This window comes from Sycon ciliatum, chromosome 7 (assembly GCF_964019385.1).
Source record: "Sycon ciliatum chromosome 7, ocSycCili1.1, whole genome shotgun sequence".
Classification (NCBI taxonomy): Eukaryota; Metazoa; Porifera; class Calcarea; order Leucosolenida; family Sycettidae; genus Sycon; species Sycon ciliatum.
Genome location: NC_088649.1, coordinates 15475042 through 15493643, shown reverse-complemented (window position 1 = coordinate 15493643; position 18602 = coordinate 15475042). Strand labels below are relative to the sequence as shown.

The following is an 18602-nucleotide window of genomic DNA, read 5'->3' as shown; positions in this document are numbered from 1 at the left end:
GGGGCTGAACGTGATACCATGCTCCCTGGCGCAGAGCAGAATCTCGCGCACGTGGCTGACATGCGACAGAAAGTCGTCGTCGTACGCTAGGCAATCATCGACTACCTTGCCGAGACGCGGGATGGCAGAGAACGCAGCATCAGTGCGCCGGTTGAACTCATCCCCAGCAGATATTAGACCCTGCGGGTTCCGTAGATAACGATATCTGCCGTACGGGGTGATAAACGTGGTGAATTCCTGAGCAGTGTCACTGAGAGGAATCTGCCAGTAGCCGTGCCTTGCATCGAGCTTCGTAAAGAACTTAGCAGAGCCAACTCCAGAGACAACGTCACGTGCCGTATGTACGGGATGCGCGGGACGACGGACTTGGTCGTTCAGCCGCTTGAAGTCAACTGTGAGGCGCTTCTCAGTGCTGCCCTTCTTGTCTACTATGACAATCGGATGGCACCATTCACTGGGCTCCGTCACTGGTTCAATAATCCCGTCGCTGACCATGCCGTCGAGCTGAGTCTTGATCTGGTCACGGAATGCATACGGTATTGGTCGAGCAGTGTACACACAGGAAGGCTTAGAATCATGCTGTAGCTCAATTTCCATTGGCGGACCTTCCATTGGCTTCAGACCGGAATCCGAGAAAACGTCAGCGAACTCTTGCAGGAGCTGCTCACGTGTCCGCGCTAACTCAGCATCACTAGGATGAGCGCATGACGAAACAGCTGCACAGATCTTGGGCGAAGATGCACCCTCGTGTTCAGCGGTGAATTGGACTGGCCAATCAGGTGGGAGAAACTTCAGCGCACGCAATGAGGTATGAGAGAGCAGGGCATCGTGTAGACCCTTGTACACATGGATGACGGTTTCATGCTGCGTCTCACCGACTCGTAGAGTCGCACGTATTTTGCCCAGGTTGCGTAGCGGCTCACCGGTCACAGCCTGCACACAGTCGTGGTCGTCATCTAAGTTCTCGACGAACCCACCGATCTGCGTGAGGTGCTCCTCGCCAATGGCATCAACGTCACTGCCTGTGTCTGGTGTCCAGGACAGTTGGGATGGCTGATCCTCTGTTTGCAGCATGGTCGAAACAGGTACTGTGCGACGGTCCACGCGAGACGCACGCTGTAGCTTCAGCTGTCCAAGCTTGGCAGCAGAGCTAGTCTTCGGCTGTTTCTGGCTCTTGCACATTCGCTGAAAATGCCCAATGCCATGACAGGAGTTGCACTTCTTGCCCTTGGCAGGACATACAGATTTCGTGTGGTCAGAACGACCACAATTTGGACAAGTGGACTTGGCCGCACTTGATGTCTCCCTTGGCTTAGAGTCAGCTGGCTTGTGACGTTTCTGCTGCTTGTACGCCGACTGCTTGGCAGCACTTGCCTGGAGGCCAGGACTGGGCATGTGCGCCTTGGTGTGGTATGCTGCTTCCTCCGTCCGACAGAGGGTGACAGCCTGGCCGAGCGTGAGACCATGAGTTGCGGGCAACTTGTGTCGCGTCTCATCGTTCCGCACACCAATTACGACGCGGTCGCGCAGAGATTCCTCCTTGAGGGTACGGCCGAGGCCTTTGCACTGCGCACAGCAGCGAGCATCACACGTTCCACATAGGCTGTGTGACAAGAAGTCGCATGCACTTTGTAGTTCACACAGGGCTGTGTAAAACGCATCAAATGATTCTCCAGCTTGCTGGACACGCTGGTAAAACTCTATGCGGTCCAACAGTGGATTACGCTGCCGTCTGATATACGCCTGAATGCGCTCCAGCATCAGGTCGACGTCAGCTGAAGCTGGTATGCAGATAATATCCTCTCGGATAAAACGTCGCAGCTCCTCATCGAAACACTGACGGAGTGTTGCCACTCTGGCCTCACGAGCCTGGCTGGCCAAATGCTGGCAAACACTAAAATCTCTCCAGCTTTCAACGAAGGAGTGAAAATCAGCCAGCGTCGCAGACGACAATAAGTGTGGGCAGGAAACACTGTTCACTGGCCGTGGTGCTGAGGTCTGCGAGGTGGACTGAACTGGTGCTGAGGGCTGCGGAGTGAACTGAGGCTGCGATGGTGATAGCGACCTGCTCTGAACATTCTTGAACAGATCTTGCATCGCCTTATCACGAGCCTCAGCTGCACGCATCTGCTGCTCCATAAATTTCATCAGGACACCCATTTGAGATTCCTGCTGTCGCTCGGTCGCGGAGGACAGGTCAAATCCGGTATCGTCCTGTGATTGTTCCATTACGATTAGTCACTCGTCCACGAGTACGAACAAATACACTACTAAAATAATTCAACTGAGACAGAGTTTCGATCGCGGAAACTACTACTTCCTACGGAAAAAACAACTGGGCCCGTGCAAACACTACCAGGTGCGGACACAAGGCACGGACACAGGAAAGAACAAGTTCACTGCGCCATGATACGTTACTATTTATTCGTGAAGATTTGGGAACGGAAACAAAACATGTCATGAGAAAGAACAACAGGAAAAAGAAGCACACTCAACTAATCCGTGTGTGTGCGTGCATGCAGTACAACTATGACGTAATGAATATAGATACACATCAGTCGTATCCTCTTCTCTTGCACATCTGGCGGGCATGCGTCAAGTTCGTTTTCTTCTGGCAGCTGTCACCGTCCAGGTCTGGATGACACGGCAAGCTGGCGAGAGCCATCCAGGTGTACGTTGCGTTATCTGTACCCAGGCACTTTGTCTTAAAAGCTGAACATAACACAGTACACATGCAAAGTACATTCTTGTAAGTAGTAGAAGTAGTAGAAGTAGCAGTAGTAGCAGTAGTAGCAGTAGCAGTAGCAGCAGTAGTAGTAGCAGCAACAGCAGCAGCAGCAGCAACAGCAACAGCAGCAGCAGCAGCAGCAGTAGTAGAAATAGTAGTCTGAACATAACACAGTACACATGCAAAGGACATTCTTGTACAGTAGAAGTAGTAGTACAGTCAGACCTCGGTTAACCGCACACATCCGTTGGACACAAAAATATCCGGATAGGCGAGGGAACCGGATAATCGAACACACATACTGTATGTAAGCATGGCATATGCTGTACATTTGTAACCAACTATTTTCTTCCGGATGGCGAGGGATCCGGATAAACGAGGACCGGATAAGCGAGGTCTGACTGTAGTAGTATTTATTATTTTACTTGGGTATAACAAACAGGCCTATGGCCTTCTCACAGGGTGCCCAAGGAGAAATTGTGAGCAGCTAGCGCGAAAGCAGGCAAGGTACGCTGGGATGGAATGATAGCGGGTAGTGCATTAAAGCGGTAAAAACTGCAAAAATTAATGGGAGACTGTAAAGGCCTGGCCGGGACATGAATGGGGGAAGAAATATACTACTGAATGTTTGGCCTCTGGTTTGGGAGGTAGTGTGGGTAGCATCATTTCGGGTCGTGAAGATTTGGGAGATGAGGGGACTGCCAAGGGATCTGATTCACCGAAAAGTAAAAATGAAAAGCTTAAGAGTGAGGCGTAGGCTGAGTGGGTGGAGGTACAGCAGAGCATGACTGGAGTACACACTCTTTTAAGACATACACTGCCCCCCCCCCTATTGATACCGTAGTCCATTTCAAGTATATCCGTGTTTATCTGAGTAAAATGCACATCCCCTGAGCATAATTTTCACATTTCGCAGCTGCATGTGTTTCAAAGAAACATGCATAATTATTCATTTCATTCAGAAGTTACTTACTCTGTTGACACAGGTCTCCATGGAAACCTTTCTGGCAGACGCAGGTACCGTCTTCAGCACACTTCCCATGATTCAAGCAATGGCATACTGCAGTAGAGATTGGGTGCATTCACGTATTTCCCAAAACACACAGATAGCAACAGACCCCCATACAATATCAGACCCTAAAGAAGTTAGTATCACCAACTCGTACCCATATAATCAATTATATGGTATCTATTATTGCACGTAAATAGCACAAAATAGGTTGGTGGTTTGAGTTTGCTCCACCGAGATAAGAGAGAAATATTTTCCTTCCAATGATGAGTATGATTCTAGAAATTGTAAATATACCCATGGGTCATACACTCGTTGACACGCGGCCTAAAATGACAGCATCTTTCTTTTCCCCTTATATTATATTACAGCTGTTTATTTAGCCCTTACCTTCTGTGCACTTAGGTCCATCTAGTCTGGGTTTACATTCACATTCTTTGTTCTTTTTCACCCAGGGATTCGTGCACACAACTGCATCGCATATCACACACCGAGGGGAAAGAAAACAGGAGAGTAAATCAGCGAGACACAAAAATGGACAGACAAAAAGACTGAGAGACAAATAGATGTTTTACTCAGTAGGCAGCCATTGTCCTATAAACAGTCAGAAGTCCAGTAGGGAGTCGAACTCATCATAAAAATAAAAATAAATGGGGTTCTACTTTCTTCACACATAGTTGAAACACAGACAAAGGCTGCATACTCAGGGTCACTCGACACAGCTCCAAAAAATCGCGGCGCAAAAGTGCTTTTTATTGGGGAATTTTCTGGAAACAATTGTTGATGTTGGGTCTTTATAAGGCACAGTAATGGCGTAAAATTCAAGACTTTGGCCAGAGCATTGCATATGTGCCATTTTAATAATTGTCAAAACGGCCGCACATGCTCGTGTCGGAGCTCTAGAGACACTGTCCAAAGTGAATCATGGCGAAGACCTAATGTTTTCATTACAACATTAGCCTGCCAAGGCGGTGGAATGCAAAATTCCATAGTACGTTAGTATTCCATAGTACGTTTCCATGGTAACCATGGGCTATTTCCATGGAATTTCATAGTATACCTTCTGCGATCACGTCTAAAATCTGTGGACTCATTCATTAGCCCCATAGCAACAGTTTAGGGTCAGGTTTTAGGTCAGTGTCATAACAAAGACTGTGCAGCATGTTTCTGTATGATGGTCCTACCGGTAGGTCCTACGGGTAGGACCGAGGTCTATGCAAGCTATCAATTAAATTACACAAATGTTGGCTCAGCTTGTCTTTTCAATTGTTTTATTATATAATTATCCGTTGGTTTGTTGAAACGGAAACGGCTCACACAGTCACTGGATGCCACGTCAACATGGAGGTATGCTTTGGGAATCCCATAAGAGCTGTAAAAAATATTCATTCATACTTACCCGATTGGCACTTGTTACCGGTAAATTCTTTCGGGCAGATGCATTTACCCGTGTCGTCACAATGACCTTGATTCAAACAGTCGCATGCTGCATCAGCCATCGCATACGCACAAACAAGACGTGAGAAAGAGGAAATGATGGTATGTTATAGGCTATTCATACTACGTTACAATACGCGTGACGTTTTGGAGCACGACGTACAGGCATACGTCGTTTTCATGCAGGTGCATTCACACAGGCACTCAGACGCTGCTCATACAGCTGCGTGTTCAGCTTCTCTTGGACACAAACTGCTGGGAACGACAGAACAAAACTCGGTACAGGAGTCTGGATACGTCGTCTACGATTTCGTACCAGAGGTACGATTTTCCCGCTACGTTCCATGTTGTCATGACGAAAACGTCACGTACGCCACGTTCTGACCGTAGTGTAAATGGCCCATTAGGGGCCGGCCGTAAGTATCGATATTTACAACTCAAACCCACCCTATACCCCTCCTCTCAGAACGTGCATATACAGCACCCTGTCACGCGTGTGTCAATGCTCCTACTTCTCTGGACATGTTTCAATGTATCCTGAAAGGAAATTGGTCAACCCGTCCCAGCTCATAACAGAAATAATTTGTATTCAAAAGAATAACCCTTGATATCTACGAATGACCCCATACTCAATGAGCAGTGGAAATAGTGAAATTTGACCACCCATAATGACCGAGCAGCTGACACAGAGAAAATGCAAGCAAGCGGTCACGTGTTCATGCGTACTCGTACACGAGTCATATGGTCACCATGCATGCAGGGCCAGTGCATGCTACAGCTTTCACACCAAGGTTCAAATCAAAGGTTCAAAGGTGCAACTCGAGTGACAGGAACGCTGTCAACGGCGTAGCCTGCAGGCACGGCGACCAGGTGACTGGTGTACGCATGAGCACGTGACCGCTTACTCACCCTTGATGGATTGGGAATTTTTTTAGACTGGGAATAGACACCCTTATCAAATAACAGTAATGCTATTTTTACGGTACTCGCACCTTCATCACCCAAATAGCGCTGAAGCGGCAGCGTTAAAACGTTATGGAGGCTGATTTATCGCTGTGACAAACGGTATGCTTTTTGGCCAAATGTTGCATAGTCTGTACCCATTTCACCTTGTATCGCGTATATTGACATACATGGTTGTACTGCGCGAAATAAAAGCTATTCTCGTGGCAACAGCGTACTAAAAATAGCGTGCATCTTGCTAAAGGTCTAACCCAGATCCCGGTATTTTCCCCCTTGCGGTAATACCACTACAACATAACGTTTTTTGCTAAGGGCCTGGTCAGAAACGAAAAAATCCTGTGATTATGATCCGAATCTCCATAGTAACTTGCCGCCAGAGCGGCAATACCATGCTTTGCTGCTCCAAACAGGAGTTTGACGCTGATACGCCATTGACGCTGATATTCACTGATTTTTTCATCTCGATATCAAGGGAGCTAATTTGGCCACGGACAACAACAAAACTCATATGCATGGTTGCAAGGTGTTGGCGATCCCCAAGGTGAAGGAATTTGACGTCGATCGCGATTCCAAATTCTGGACGCTTTTCTTTTTTAGTCAGGCAACCAGTCTGACCAGGCCCTAAGGGTGTGTGTCTAATAAGGGCCGAACGCTGCACTGCAGCCTTTTCGGACCAAAACCAGTCTACTCAGCACCCAAAAGACTACAACATATGGGCCAATTGCGGTCATCCGCGCTTTTAGAATCCCCATCTAGTACGGCGCACTCACCCAGTTTTGTTGGAAGTGCGTGAATTCGATTGGGAATAAAGGAGGAAGGGAGCGTCTCAGCTTCCTCGGACCAAGACCATTCGACCCAGAGCACCCCGAAGACTACAACTGGTGAAAATTTGATTCAGGATTCAGGGTATACTTTCCTTCAAAAACGGTCATTACAGGGTGGGGGGGGGGGGCTATTATTCCAGAGAAGACTTCTGATCGTGTGAGCATAGTAGCATTCAAGTTGTGAGAATTCTCAATGAAATACACGGAGTTGTATGTGAAACTGCAGGCTACACACACGTCAGGCATTACATACTCTAGCTATAAATAGTGGTCACATTACACTTATGGTATCCCAACTCCTTAATTACCAGATTTTGTATGCTCCGATCTATTTCCTTAGCCTATCCTCGATTAACTGCTCCCTCTACATAAAGTTTTCATTTCATTCTTCTTGCAGGAGATCCCCTCGACAAGCCCAAAGCCTTTAGGAAATCCAAATATAATAAAATTCAAATACATCTGGCAGATCTCTGCTGTTTTCCCGCTATCTTGTTAGTGTTCTTCACCTTCTCTAAAATGGGTGTACTCAGATTATCAAACACGCGCACGCTTGCACACACACACACACACACACACACACGAATTTTAAGGCCTGCTGTCTTACCCTTTTCACATCGTTCGCCGTAGGATGTGGTGCGGTTACACACACAACTCATGTTTGCTGCAACAACACCTTTGTTCTCACAGAATTCTGTGCAGAAAAAGAATACGAGCAGCTCAATTGCGTTACTCTTCTGCAGTTTATGAAAGTAGAATGCCAATTATCTAAATGATTGCTTATACAAAAAAGTGTTGTTCAAGACATTTGTGTTATGTTCCCTGACGGAAAAGCATTCTCTCTCGTTGAATCCTTATACATGCTCCCAAAAACGATCAGTCAAAGGAGGTTTCTTCGTTAGGTATTCCCACCAACAACAACAATCAAAATTTGAGCATGCACAATGCATGGTATGATATGGGGGGCAGGGGAGAGGGCAAGGACTTTTGCTACAAGGACATGTTTGAAAAGGACATGTTGAAGCAAGACACAGGGATAAGGGACAGGGAATGGCTATACTGCTTGCGCATAGCCAGTCATTTATTATCGCCTCACTTACTGACACAGAGGATCCGGGCTTGCTCATCGCTTGGGGCGTTGTGAATCGTATGACTTCCGCTGCTAAACGTTACGGTTCTGTAATGGTGTTCGCCATCCGCCGAGATTGGTTCGACGTGGAAGGGCTTGGTGCCGTGATGAGGGTTATGCTCTATAGGCAATCGTTGTAGCCAGCGCTCTCTGAATACATGGCCATGTGCTTGCAGCCAGTCCACGGTTATAAAGTTTAGTCCGTACTGCTGACAAGCTTCACGCGCAAAAGGCTGGGTAACGGCACGTCTCGATGCCGGTGTTGCTGCGACGTATGCTGAGGAGAAAGCATGAATCCATTTAGCTGCAGGACAACAGACAGGTATAGAGGCATTTGGAGAAACATTAAAAAAGCACAGCAGGAAGCAAGCCTGAAGAATGGGCTTCCTGGAAATTGCTGGCACGTTCCATGAATTTCGACATATTGGATAGGTCAGGCCCCCGAAACAGTGCATACCGTATTAATTAGAAAAGCAATCCTGTCAGCTTTTCTCTTATTGTGGTCACAATGCAAGACCAAACGGCACCGATATTTGACACGTTGTCTACGTAAGTTTTTACGTAAGGTGCTCGGTACGTACCTGGACCCGGGAGCACTACTCCATGGCTTGTACCATCGCGTGGCCGGTGGCGTGCATGGCAGACATTCTTTTGCAATCCGTTTTCTCAGTTGTACGCACTACGCCATTTCCCGCCTCAGATCTGCGCCAAATATGATGTAATCACGGAATTCCGCCGTGACAGACACCCATAGTAGAAAAGGCCCCAAGCTGCACACTCTGGGGGGTTTATGTACTCTAGATATCATTCATACTCACCAAAAGATGTGTAACATTTTATTGTTATGGTGTGCCTTGTTTATCTCTCAGTACCTCCAACCATAGCCTTGCCCCTATATCCTCAGGAGCATCAGTGTTCGAATCAACAATTTATTCGTTTACAATTCTATAGTACATATCGTAAAGTCGCGGATAAAAGCCGGGCTTATAAGCGCATAAGCCGCTTTCTGCATGAGGCTTTAATGCAAACCAGGCTTGAATGCAAACCAAGCTTATATGCACCACACTTGCATAGAAGCCAGGCTTCTACGCGCGACACGCGTAGATCTACCACTGACTACAGGTATGGTGGTATGGTTGTTGTTGTTGTTGTTGTTTCTTTATTTTACTTCACCATATGAACAGGCAAGACTGCCTTCTCACCGGGGCTATTGGCCCACGGCTCTCACAATATGATGAAAATGTTTAAAATTTGTATGAAGAAGAAAGGAACGGAAAAGAAGATGAAATGAAAGGAAAGAAAACAGTAGGTATTAATTTTATGAAGGGGGGGGGTATGAAATGGGTATTATCATAGTTGATGAGAGAAGTATGATATCCAATATTATTGTTCTATAGACTATTTAGTACGGGCATTTCATGAGAGTCATGCATGGGCAAGGCAGAATTTGGACTAGGATAGAGGACAAGAACATTATTGATGAGCATTTGTTCAGGCAGAGTCTGTGAAGAAGACATAGTAGGCACAACATCGGAGAGCTAGTTGAGGAGGGAGATAAGATCATGACCAGACAGCAATGCTTGAAACGTGTGGCGTACGTCGCAAGCGCGAATATCAGCAGGGAGAGAGTTCCATGTGGTACTGCCAACGAAGGCGATTGAGCTACGGCCTGAGGGACCAGGTAGGAACGGCACTCTGAGCAGCTGGCTGACCTGACCACGCGTGACACAACTTCTGTCCACATCCGTGGCAATGAGGGAGTAGTAGGATTGGAACAGTGAGCTGGCTCTGCCATGAAGGCAGCGGAAGACGAAGAGAAGCAGACGTTGCACGTACAGCTGGTGGAGCTGAGGCATTGATAGTCTGGCAAATAGGGGAGCAGTGGGGGTCCTTCTGGGGAGTTGGAAGATGGCTCGTATGCCAGACTTAGCAATGCGTAGCAGTCGATGCAGCAGCAGTTTGGATAGAGCGGGAAAGAAACAGTTTGAGGCATAGCAGAGCACAGACTGGATCATACTCATGTACCAGGCCCGGCGGGCATTGAGTGAAAGGCACCGTCCATGGCGCCAGAGCTGCCCGATTGTAGTAGCAGTCTTGCTGGCAATAAAGTCCACTTGGGGCTTCCAGGACAGTTGGTCATCAAGCATGACACCGAGATACTTCGTGACTGGAGTAACATCAAGCACTGTGGTACCACACTTCACTTCAGATGGTCCGTCCAGACAACCACGGGGTCTCACAAACATAACTTGGGTTTTACTGGCATTTAATAGCAGACCAATGTTGTCCAAGTACTCAGCGAGTCGTGTTACAGCGTTAGAGAGAACAGAGCACACTAAATCAGGCTGATAGTCGGAGTAGTCCAGAGCCACATCATCAGCGAATTCCTGGTGGCATACACTACCTGGTAGAACTGACGACATATCACTGGTGTACAGTACAAAAAGAAGAGGGCCCAGAACGCTGCCTTGAGGCACTCCTCGGGAGCATCCAACATATTGCGAAACTGAGTGTTCCACCCGTACACACTGCTGCCGCTCCGAGAGATAACTGAGGAACCATTCCAGTGGTGTGTCACAAACGTCAAGGTCAAACAGCACATATGGTTTTACTATGCACTGTACATAGCGCATGCACTTTTGACCTACCCGATCCGCGCTTGCATAGAAGCCAGGCTTCTACACGCGACAGGCTTATATGCATTTGACCCGTTTGATTTTCAGGCTTCTATCCGCGATGTGCTTGTATGCAAACCCGGTTTTTAACCGCGACTTTACGGTACCTTTTATTCCTCCTTTGTCTCAAAAGAGACAGAAGCGGAAGGGTTAGCATTTGCTGCCTTGTTCTATTATTATTATTATTATTATTATTCCTCCTTTGCTGTGCTGCTTAAAGCGGGATTCACAGAAGCTTTTTTGCGATGCGACGCGACCTGCGACGGACGCGTGCGATGCGAACTTGCGAAATACCATTCACAGAAGAAGTCAGTGATGCGACAACATCTTGCTGATTTGGCTACGTCACCGTGATATTCGCGCGGTTTGATACAATTTGTACAAATTTATAGGCAACTCTTGAACCTTTGTACAACTTTGCTGTAGAAAAGGTCACAATTGTACGCCAAATCTCTTGTCGCATCGCATCGCATCGCAAAAGTTGAGCCAAGCTCAACTTCTGCGATGGCCCAGATGCGGCAGTTGCGTGGAGTGCGACATGGCTGCGATTTGGGGTTTCGCGCCTGTTGCATCGCGTGTCGCATCGCAAAAAAGCTTCTGTGAATCCCGCTTAAGGGTTGGTTCACATACGCAAAATCGGTGCCGCAAGAGATCGCAAGAAATCGGCGGTGAGCCAGCTCCCGACCCGTTGCGCATACGGTGCGAGTACCAAATCTACTACAAAGTAGTACAGAATGCGCCCAAATACTACGACAGATTTGCCAATTGAAGCCTGAATTCTTTGTTCTTCCGTAGTTCAATGCCGTTCGGTGATGGCCACTCGGTGCTACCTTTTACCGGAGATCATGAAACTACTTCTACACGAATGGACCTCATCTTTAGCTTCAATTTAGGAAAATTTAGGATGAGTCTTGGTTTGAAATGTTGACAAAGTCTGGCTCCCGGCACCGGCGATCACCGGCGTGAATGGTTCACAGACCACTGTTGGCCAAATTTGTATGGGGCAGATCGCAAGAGCTGGGCAATGTCCAACTTTGCCGGCGGTCCCCCGGAATCTGAATTTTGCAGGTAAATTACTGATGAGAAAGCTGCAGAAAAGCTACTTTGGGATCTGTTTGAACACATTGCTCTTGCCAGTCAAGGCGAGTGAAGGTCTCTCCAAGATTCTTCACTCCTAATCAGTTGGTGGAAAAGGAAAGTAAAAAAAGCAAAGGATAGTGCAAAAAGTACTCCTTTCTGCATATCCTTTACAAGGAGGATGAAAAACATGCAGAAAATGCCGCAGATTTTTGATGTTACTGCAGAAAGTGGCGCAGAATTACCCTCTTTTCCCCGCGGATTTTATTTGCCGCGGAATTCAGAATTCTTGTCCGAGTTTTTCCAATGGGACAGGATAGTCCATGCGATGGCATTTCACTCTGTACATAAAATGGAATGGGCATTGTTCCTTCACTGGTTACCCAGTTTTTGTCCCCGGTACGACCTACAACAGTAAGTCGCCCATTAGAGCGGGGAGCCCGGGTTGTGAGGCACACATGCTGTTGTTTATTTCTCTGCGTTCATGTCTCCTACCCTGTTAATGTCCCTACCCTGTGCTTTCACTGCTTGCCCTGCTGCCCTGAGCATTCCCCCATGTGGCTAAAAAGGCAACAGCCTACCTTCGCAAATGACGTCATTAAGGGTTGTTCCAGCCCGGTCAAATACCGCTTCATCATGGTTGTTTTTGTCCTGCTTGAAAAGGACATGCTCCCCTCTGTACACGTGCGACGTCCATACGATGATAGTGCTGCCGTAAGTGCTCGCCATCATCTTTTGGAGCAATGCTTCCATGCAGCCGCGCACGCCCTTGGTCCTGTTGGTGAAGGCGCTATAATCGATCACGTCGTATCCTCGACGCTGGCATAAACGGCGGGCTTGCCTCAGATTGGCCTTTTCCGTGAGGCTGGGCTCGTTAGCGTGCGGATGAACCGGCAAGCCAGCGAGAGCCATCCAGGAGTACATTGCCTTATCTGTGCCTGGGCAGATGGTCTTGAGAGCTGAACACAACACAGTGCATATTCAGAACACAATCAGGTACTGTGCAACTCACCAGGCACATGCTCCGATAAGACATACACTCGAGCTCAGATACAAAATTTGAGAGAACACTTTAAGGGGCCATCCGGCATTATCGATAATTTTCACAAAACGAAAAAGTATAATTATATGATAGAAAACTGCTATTCAAACTGACCACGATTACCCAACCATCAGTCCCCTGCAGCGTTTCAGGAAATGTTCCATAATATATGGACTATCCAAGGGCTCCCCACACCGGAGCTCGCGCTATTCCGCCGACTTTACTTGACACTTGACTGACTCACGACTGCCATCCAGAGCACACGAGAAGTCCATCGAACCTTCGACTCGGCAAACCTGCAAGAAAGCACCACTCCCTGCTCAATACACAGTGTTTCGGGGAATTCACCCCTCATCAGTTGAGCTTGAGTAGGCTGAGGAAGATTGTGCCTGAAGAGCACCACTTATATAGTGCTCTCCAGGCACAAACATCACCAGGGATACAAACTTACAGAGACGCTCCGCGGAATAGCGCGAGCTCCGGTGTGGGGAGCAAACCATTCTTACAAATCATCGCCGAAGTCGCTACCACTACTTCGTATCCAAGGGCTGTACTTAAAATAACTTTGCGTCACCAAAATGAAGAAAAGTGGACCCATGAGCCAATGCAGAATGGTTTTGCCAATATGGATGATCGCACAAACATGAAACTCGAATCGCAGCAAATGTAGGCCTTATTCCACCATTATTTGAAGCCAATAGGGAGGCATATCCAGGGTACTATTACTGGAATACTCCACGGCAAATACATAAATGCATATTCCAATGCAGTCCATTCATACACGATAGTCCCGCTGGAAAGTCAAATTTTAGGCCGGATTGAGACTATCCACAGTTTGAATCTGGGTCCGGGATCTGCTTCTCCATACATTTTGCCATGGCCTACCTGGCGCAATTTTGAACACCTTGCCTCGATCTCTTATTCTCTGTCCTTAGACGTTTTGGCATCAGATGTGGCAAGGGATCAGGCCCCGATCGCACTATGTCAGAAATAGTGCGTCAGCGTCTGAATCGTGAATTTTTTCCATGGCAACTGACGAAAACGCGGGAAATTTCAGAGTCAGACGTAGCAGCGCCTGGGGCAAGTAAATCGGCTGGGTTGCCACTGCCGCTGCAAGCACTTGCATGAAGAACACAGTCCCATGAATAATAGTGTGCCGTACTACACTCTATCATTGTAATTTGGCTCGTCACAGAGTGGTTTTGTAAAGTGCGTCAGGCCCCGAAGGCAAAAGCAAAAATGCAGTGTTCACCGGATTCAAACTTATCATAGTGCCACCAAGGCCAGGTCAGGAGTAGAGGTCAGACCTGATCAAGATATTGGGTACAAGCTGTACATTGTGACAACTTACGAACACAGGGGCTGGTAGCGTTGCCACTTTGATGTTTGCCTTTAGGGCATTCTGCGTTACATGTGTCGATTGCCAGCACCACGAGCAGCAAAGAAAAGAGCAGCTTTGCCCTTGGCGGTATTCTCCCCAGCTGTGAAACACCACACAGAGAGACAACTTATTATTGGAAAAGATTCTAGCGAAGAGTTTTCTATTCGGCGTATCATCTTAATGTCTGCAAATTCACACACACACACACACACACACACACACACACACAACACACACAACACACACAACACACACAACACACACAACACACACAACACACACAACACACACAACACACACAACACCAAGACAATGTTCAATGTCCAGTGCCACGCTGGTCTGACAGAGAGGTGTTTTTTTGATCTAGCTCGCAAGTGTCGAGTTTCTGAGAGAAAACAGCAGTAGTAGGTGTAGTTACAATGTAGGTCACCACTGGTGCGCGGTGGCCTCAGTACTTATCTTTCCTAACGTCATGCCTTACCTGGAGCGACAGTTGCAAATGGCCGGAAAGAACTCTACTCTCCTACCTCTACCACGAGCAGGCAGAAATCCAAAGCCTCTAGGCTCAGCAAAAACTAAGTTACTTGATACCGTCAGCCAGCTCCTTGTGCACCGCATTTTCCACGTACTTAGTCGGACAATTCTTGTCATAATAATAGGATAGGAAAAGCAAGCGGCCAGCTAAGCTTCGACGAATCCTCTACCCGTACTGTCACTCTGGTCACACAAGAACTTGGCGTCGTGACGCTATACAGGTAGACTCCCTCTAATTCGAACCTCAAATTGCCAGGCCCTAAATTCGAATTATCCGGAACTTCTAATTAGCCAAATGCAGTCCCATGCACTGATATGTACGTCAAAATGCTCGAAATTGTGTCCTGATTATTTTTGCACATTTTATTTGCATCAACGAAACATAGGTGATCATGAACAACGAGATCATGACAGTTCATTTCACCAAAACACTGGATCGACACGAAGTCATTGGATATTATTTTCATCTTCTACGAAGTTCTGTGAAGCAGTTTTCAATCGCTGCAGTTGTCCTGAAACGATTTCAACGCAAAAGAACAGCGCTGCCTTCTCTGCGTCATGAAAGCCCGTCGGAGAGCAGCACGTCGTTCTGAAGAACGGAAGTGGAGCATAGGCATAGGCAATTTTTACGACTTCCAGTTGTTGTTCAGTCCCAAACTTCTTTGCTACAAGCCATTGAGATCCGCGAAGGGAGCCAACCACCTGGAAGAAGTCGTCTTCAATCAAATCTTTGCACTTTGCCTTGCACGGGCTTGGATCAAATTTCGAGAGAAGGTGGGTTTCTTGAACGCTATTGTCGATCCTGGAGCGGACCAGGGATCAATTTTTGAGTTACTCTTGGCTAGAGAAGGAGAAAAAATGAACTTCGAATTACGAGTAGAGCAACTCCATCTCACTTCGAAATAAGCGCTCGAAGGACATAGTCACTGTACTGTGAACTGCTCTTCTGTACGAAGGCAGAGTTCGAATTATCCATCGGGCGCACTTTTCGTACTTCGAATTATGCGTTCGAATTTGACTTGAAGTGACTTGCAGAAGATCGGTACGACGAAAAAGTTCGAATTACACGGAATGTTCGAATTACACCGTATTCGAATTAGAGGGAGTCTACCTGTACTATAATATAGCCAGTGCCAGTGGCCGGAGTGGCCGAGAGAGTTGCACTTTTTGCAAGAACAAAAATAAACTACATTCAATGATTGACTTGTCTTTTAATGTAAAAACGGTGGAGACGATGTGCAATAAAACGATGAAAATATGAAGAAATGGTGTAGGGAAAAAATATGGATTCAAACAAGTTTTCGTACAACACTCATCAGGAATCGTCCATTTTTGTTTCAGTGTCCTTTAGTACAACGACGATTCCTGATGAGTGTTGTAAGAAAACTTGTTTGAATCCATAATAAAATATATTACTTTTCCCTACACCATTTCTTCATATTTTCATCGTTTTATTGTCTTTTAATAATAATAATTTAATAATATTATTATTGTCTTTTGATAATAATAATTATTAATCTTTACTTATAAAGAAGAGGCACCTGTGACGTGTGTTTGTCTGCGTGTCACGCTCAGGCCTTGCTGCGGAGCAGCGCTGCCCTGAGCACGCGAAGCGTGCGAACATGTACAGTGTAGCTAGCGGCCGCAGAAGCACGGAGCACGCGAAGGGTGCGAATCGTGTAGCTAGCGGAAGCAGCCACAGAAGCACTGAGCACGCGAAGCGTTAAGCGTGCGAATCGTGTAGCCACCACCACGTGCTGAGTACGTGTGCTGTTCATGTACTTGCTTCACCCGCATGCCACGTTCGGCCTGGCCGCGGGTGCTGCTAGTAGTCCATAAACACTCTTGATAATATTAATAACTATTCTAGTAGATCTAACTAATACTTGTCGTGTAGATCTACTACTACTACTAGCACTAGTCTATGGCTAGTGTTAGATGTAGATCTACATGTAACGAACTCTGCTAGCTGCGCCTCGCTTTCCTGCGCTTGTAGTAGCCTACAAGTCATCGAACGCCCAAATTGACTGCATCCTGGACTCATTTGTTTGTTTGCTTATTCTATTTTTACTTCACCAAGTAAACAGGCATTTCTGCCCTCTCACCAGGTCCGGAGACCTAGTCCCAACAAAAATGATGAAGAGCATCCAGAACAGTAAATAATAATTGGTGCTCTGCTGTGGAACGCTCTCCTCTGACTTGTGAGGTCCGCACAATCACTCGGCTACCTGAGTTTAAGCATACATGTGTGCCATACGCCTGTAGGAAGACACCAAACTACTAAAAGATGGCATTTGAAATAGCCTTTATATGGGTAGCGACTTCGGCTATACAATGTCATTGAGGACTTGTGTGTAGCTCCCTACGTGGGAGATCACATGTTTCCTACCGTCTGGTCTTGACACTCAAGGTCATGCCCTGCATTACCAGGATTCTCGCCCTCTCCTATTTTGCATGCTTCGTACTAAAAACCTTACACACACCATCTTCAATTCAAGTAGTCTCTTCGCTGCAAATTACAATAATTCTCAATCAAATTTTCGGCCAGTAGCTGTACTAATGAGGTATGTATGGCCGAAACAGCTTGCTGTCTACAGCATTGGGTATATTTTGAAGTAGATACAGTAGATATGAAATCCAATCACAACTAAAAGGTCTTTGCGAACTTGACTCCTTGCGTCCTGGTAGACAAATCTCTTCTGTGTTTACTAGCACATTGTTGCTAAATTCATGCCTAGAACATATTATTTCCTGAACTGTTTGAACGTCTCCACCTGTCTCTGGCTTTGAATACCAGGAGACGCAAAGCACTCAAAATGAGCCATCAAGGGTGCACACGATTTTAATCTCTCTTTTTCCACAAAGCCAGCATGCTAAGAAGCTGCTTATTGCCATCTCTCACTTCTACAATTCTGCTTGATATCTTAATCTAGGAGCCGTGACATCATTCATGACCCACAGGAGGAAGGCAGCGATGCCTGTACCTAAGGTAGAAAGTAAAATGAAGATAACAAACCTAACATAACCTGTCTCTCTGTCTCTCGCTCTATTACATTCTCTCATTCTCTCGTTCTCTCTCTCCCGCAGGAAATGTACACGTATAGCCCAATGTATGCCCTACACTATTCCAACTTAAACGTTATCAACAATAATGTTATTCATTCACATGCTTTTCCAAAACCTATCCCATTCATACCCGACTCAGGCACTTACCATCGGGAATACCATCCTGTTAGACGATGGGTGCATGGGCACGCATGCACTGCCGACGCGACTAGAAGACGTCCTCCGCAATAGGTCTCTGCTGGCCACGAGCAGAATAGAGGACGATGAGATCTACTGTTTCTTCGTGTGTCCACTGCTTGAAACCTGCTCCGAGCCTTCCCAAGAAGAGAAGTGGGTGTGAAGAAGTGGATGCTGTCTCCTGTCAACTTGCCAATACCGGTGCTTCCACTACTTATCGCTTGGAGCTTATCACTCCTCAGTGACTCATTCGATCACGATGTCAACTACTCCCCCCCCCCCCCACCTGTACGCGTACCGTATATCCCGCCAGATGCAGAGCACCCTACCTCAGCTCAGCCACGCCTCGAGGCTTGGGTCCAGGTGGGGAGAGGCGGATGGCCTGGGCGAGTACTATGAGTCGTACCAAGAGTTTATGCACTCTTGGTCGTACTTTCGTATTTTTTTTCATGATGAGAAACCTGACAGTGTGAGGTAAGAACACGAAACGCAAGAAAAAGGCCCAACCCTGCCCTGCCAGTCATTCGGTAGGTACTACCAAGAGTACATAAATAGGTACTCTT

At 46.9% G+C, this 18602-nt stretch overlaps 1 protein-coding gene across 1 annotated transcript; it reads right to left on the bottom strand.

The window, feature by feature from the left end:
* Nucleotides 1-2554: 2554 nt before the first annotated feature.
* Nucleotides 2555-18262, bottom strand: LOC135821642 (uncharacterized). The gene is made up of 9 exons (XM_065334640.1): nucleotides 18010-18262; nucleotides 14233-14362; nucleotides 12421-12798; nucleotides 8059-8391; nucleotides 7566-7652; nucleotides 5137-5223; nucleotides 4128-4208; nucleotides 3702-3788; nucleotides 2555-2712 (listed from the first exon to the last, which is right to left on the bottom strand). The coding sequence occupies exons 1-9, from the start codon at nucleotides 18043-18045 to the stop codon at nucleotides 2555-2557; spliced, it is 1377 nt and encodes a 458-aa protein (XP_065190712.1). The 5' UTR covers nucleotides 18046-18262.
* Between the last annotated feature and the right edge of the window lie 340 nt (nucleotides 18263-18602).

Coding starts and splice junctions, on each gene's coding strand:
- LOC135821642 (XM_065334640.1), bottom strand. CDS start 18,045: ATGCACCCATCGTCTAACAGGATGGTATTCCCGATG. Junction 7,653..8,058: donor AGCCCGGATCCTCTGTGTCA/GTAAGTGAGGCG, acceptor TTTTCTGCACAG/AATTCTGTGAGAACAAAGGT. Junction 3,789..4,127: donor TGGACCTAAGTGCACAGAAG/GTAAGGGCTAAA, acceptor TCTCTACTGCAG/TATGCCATTGCTTGAATCAT.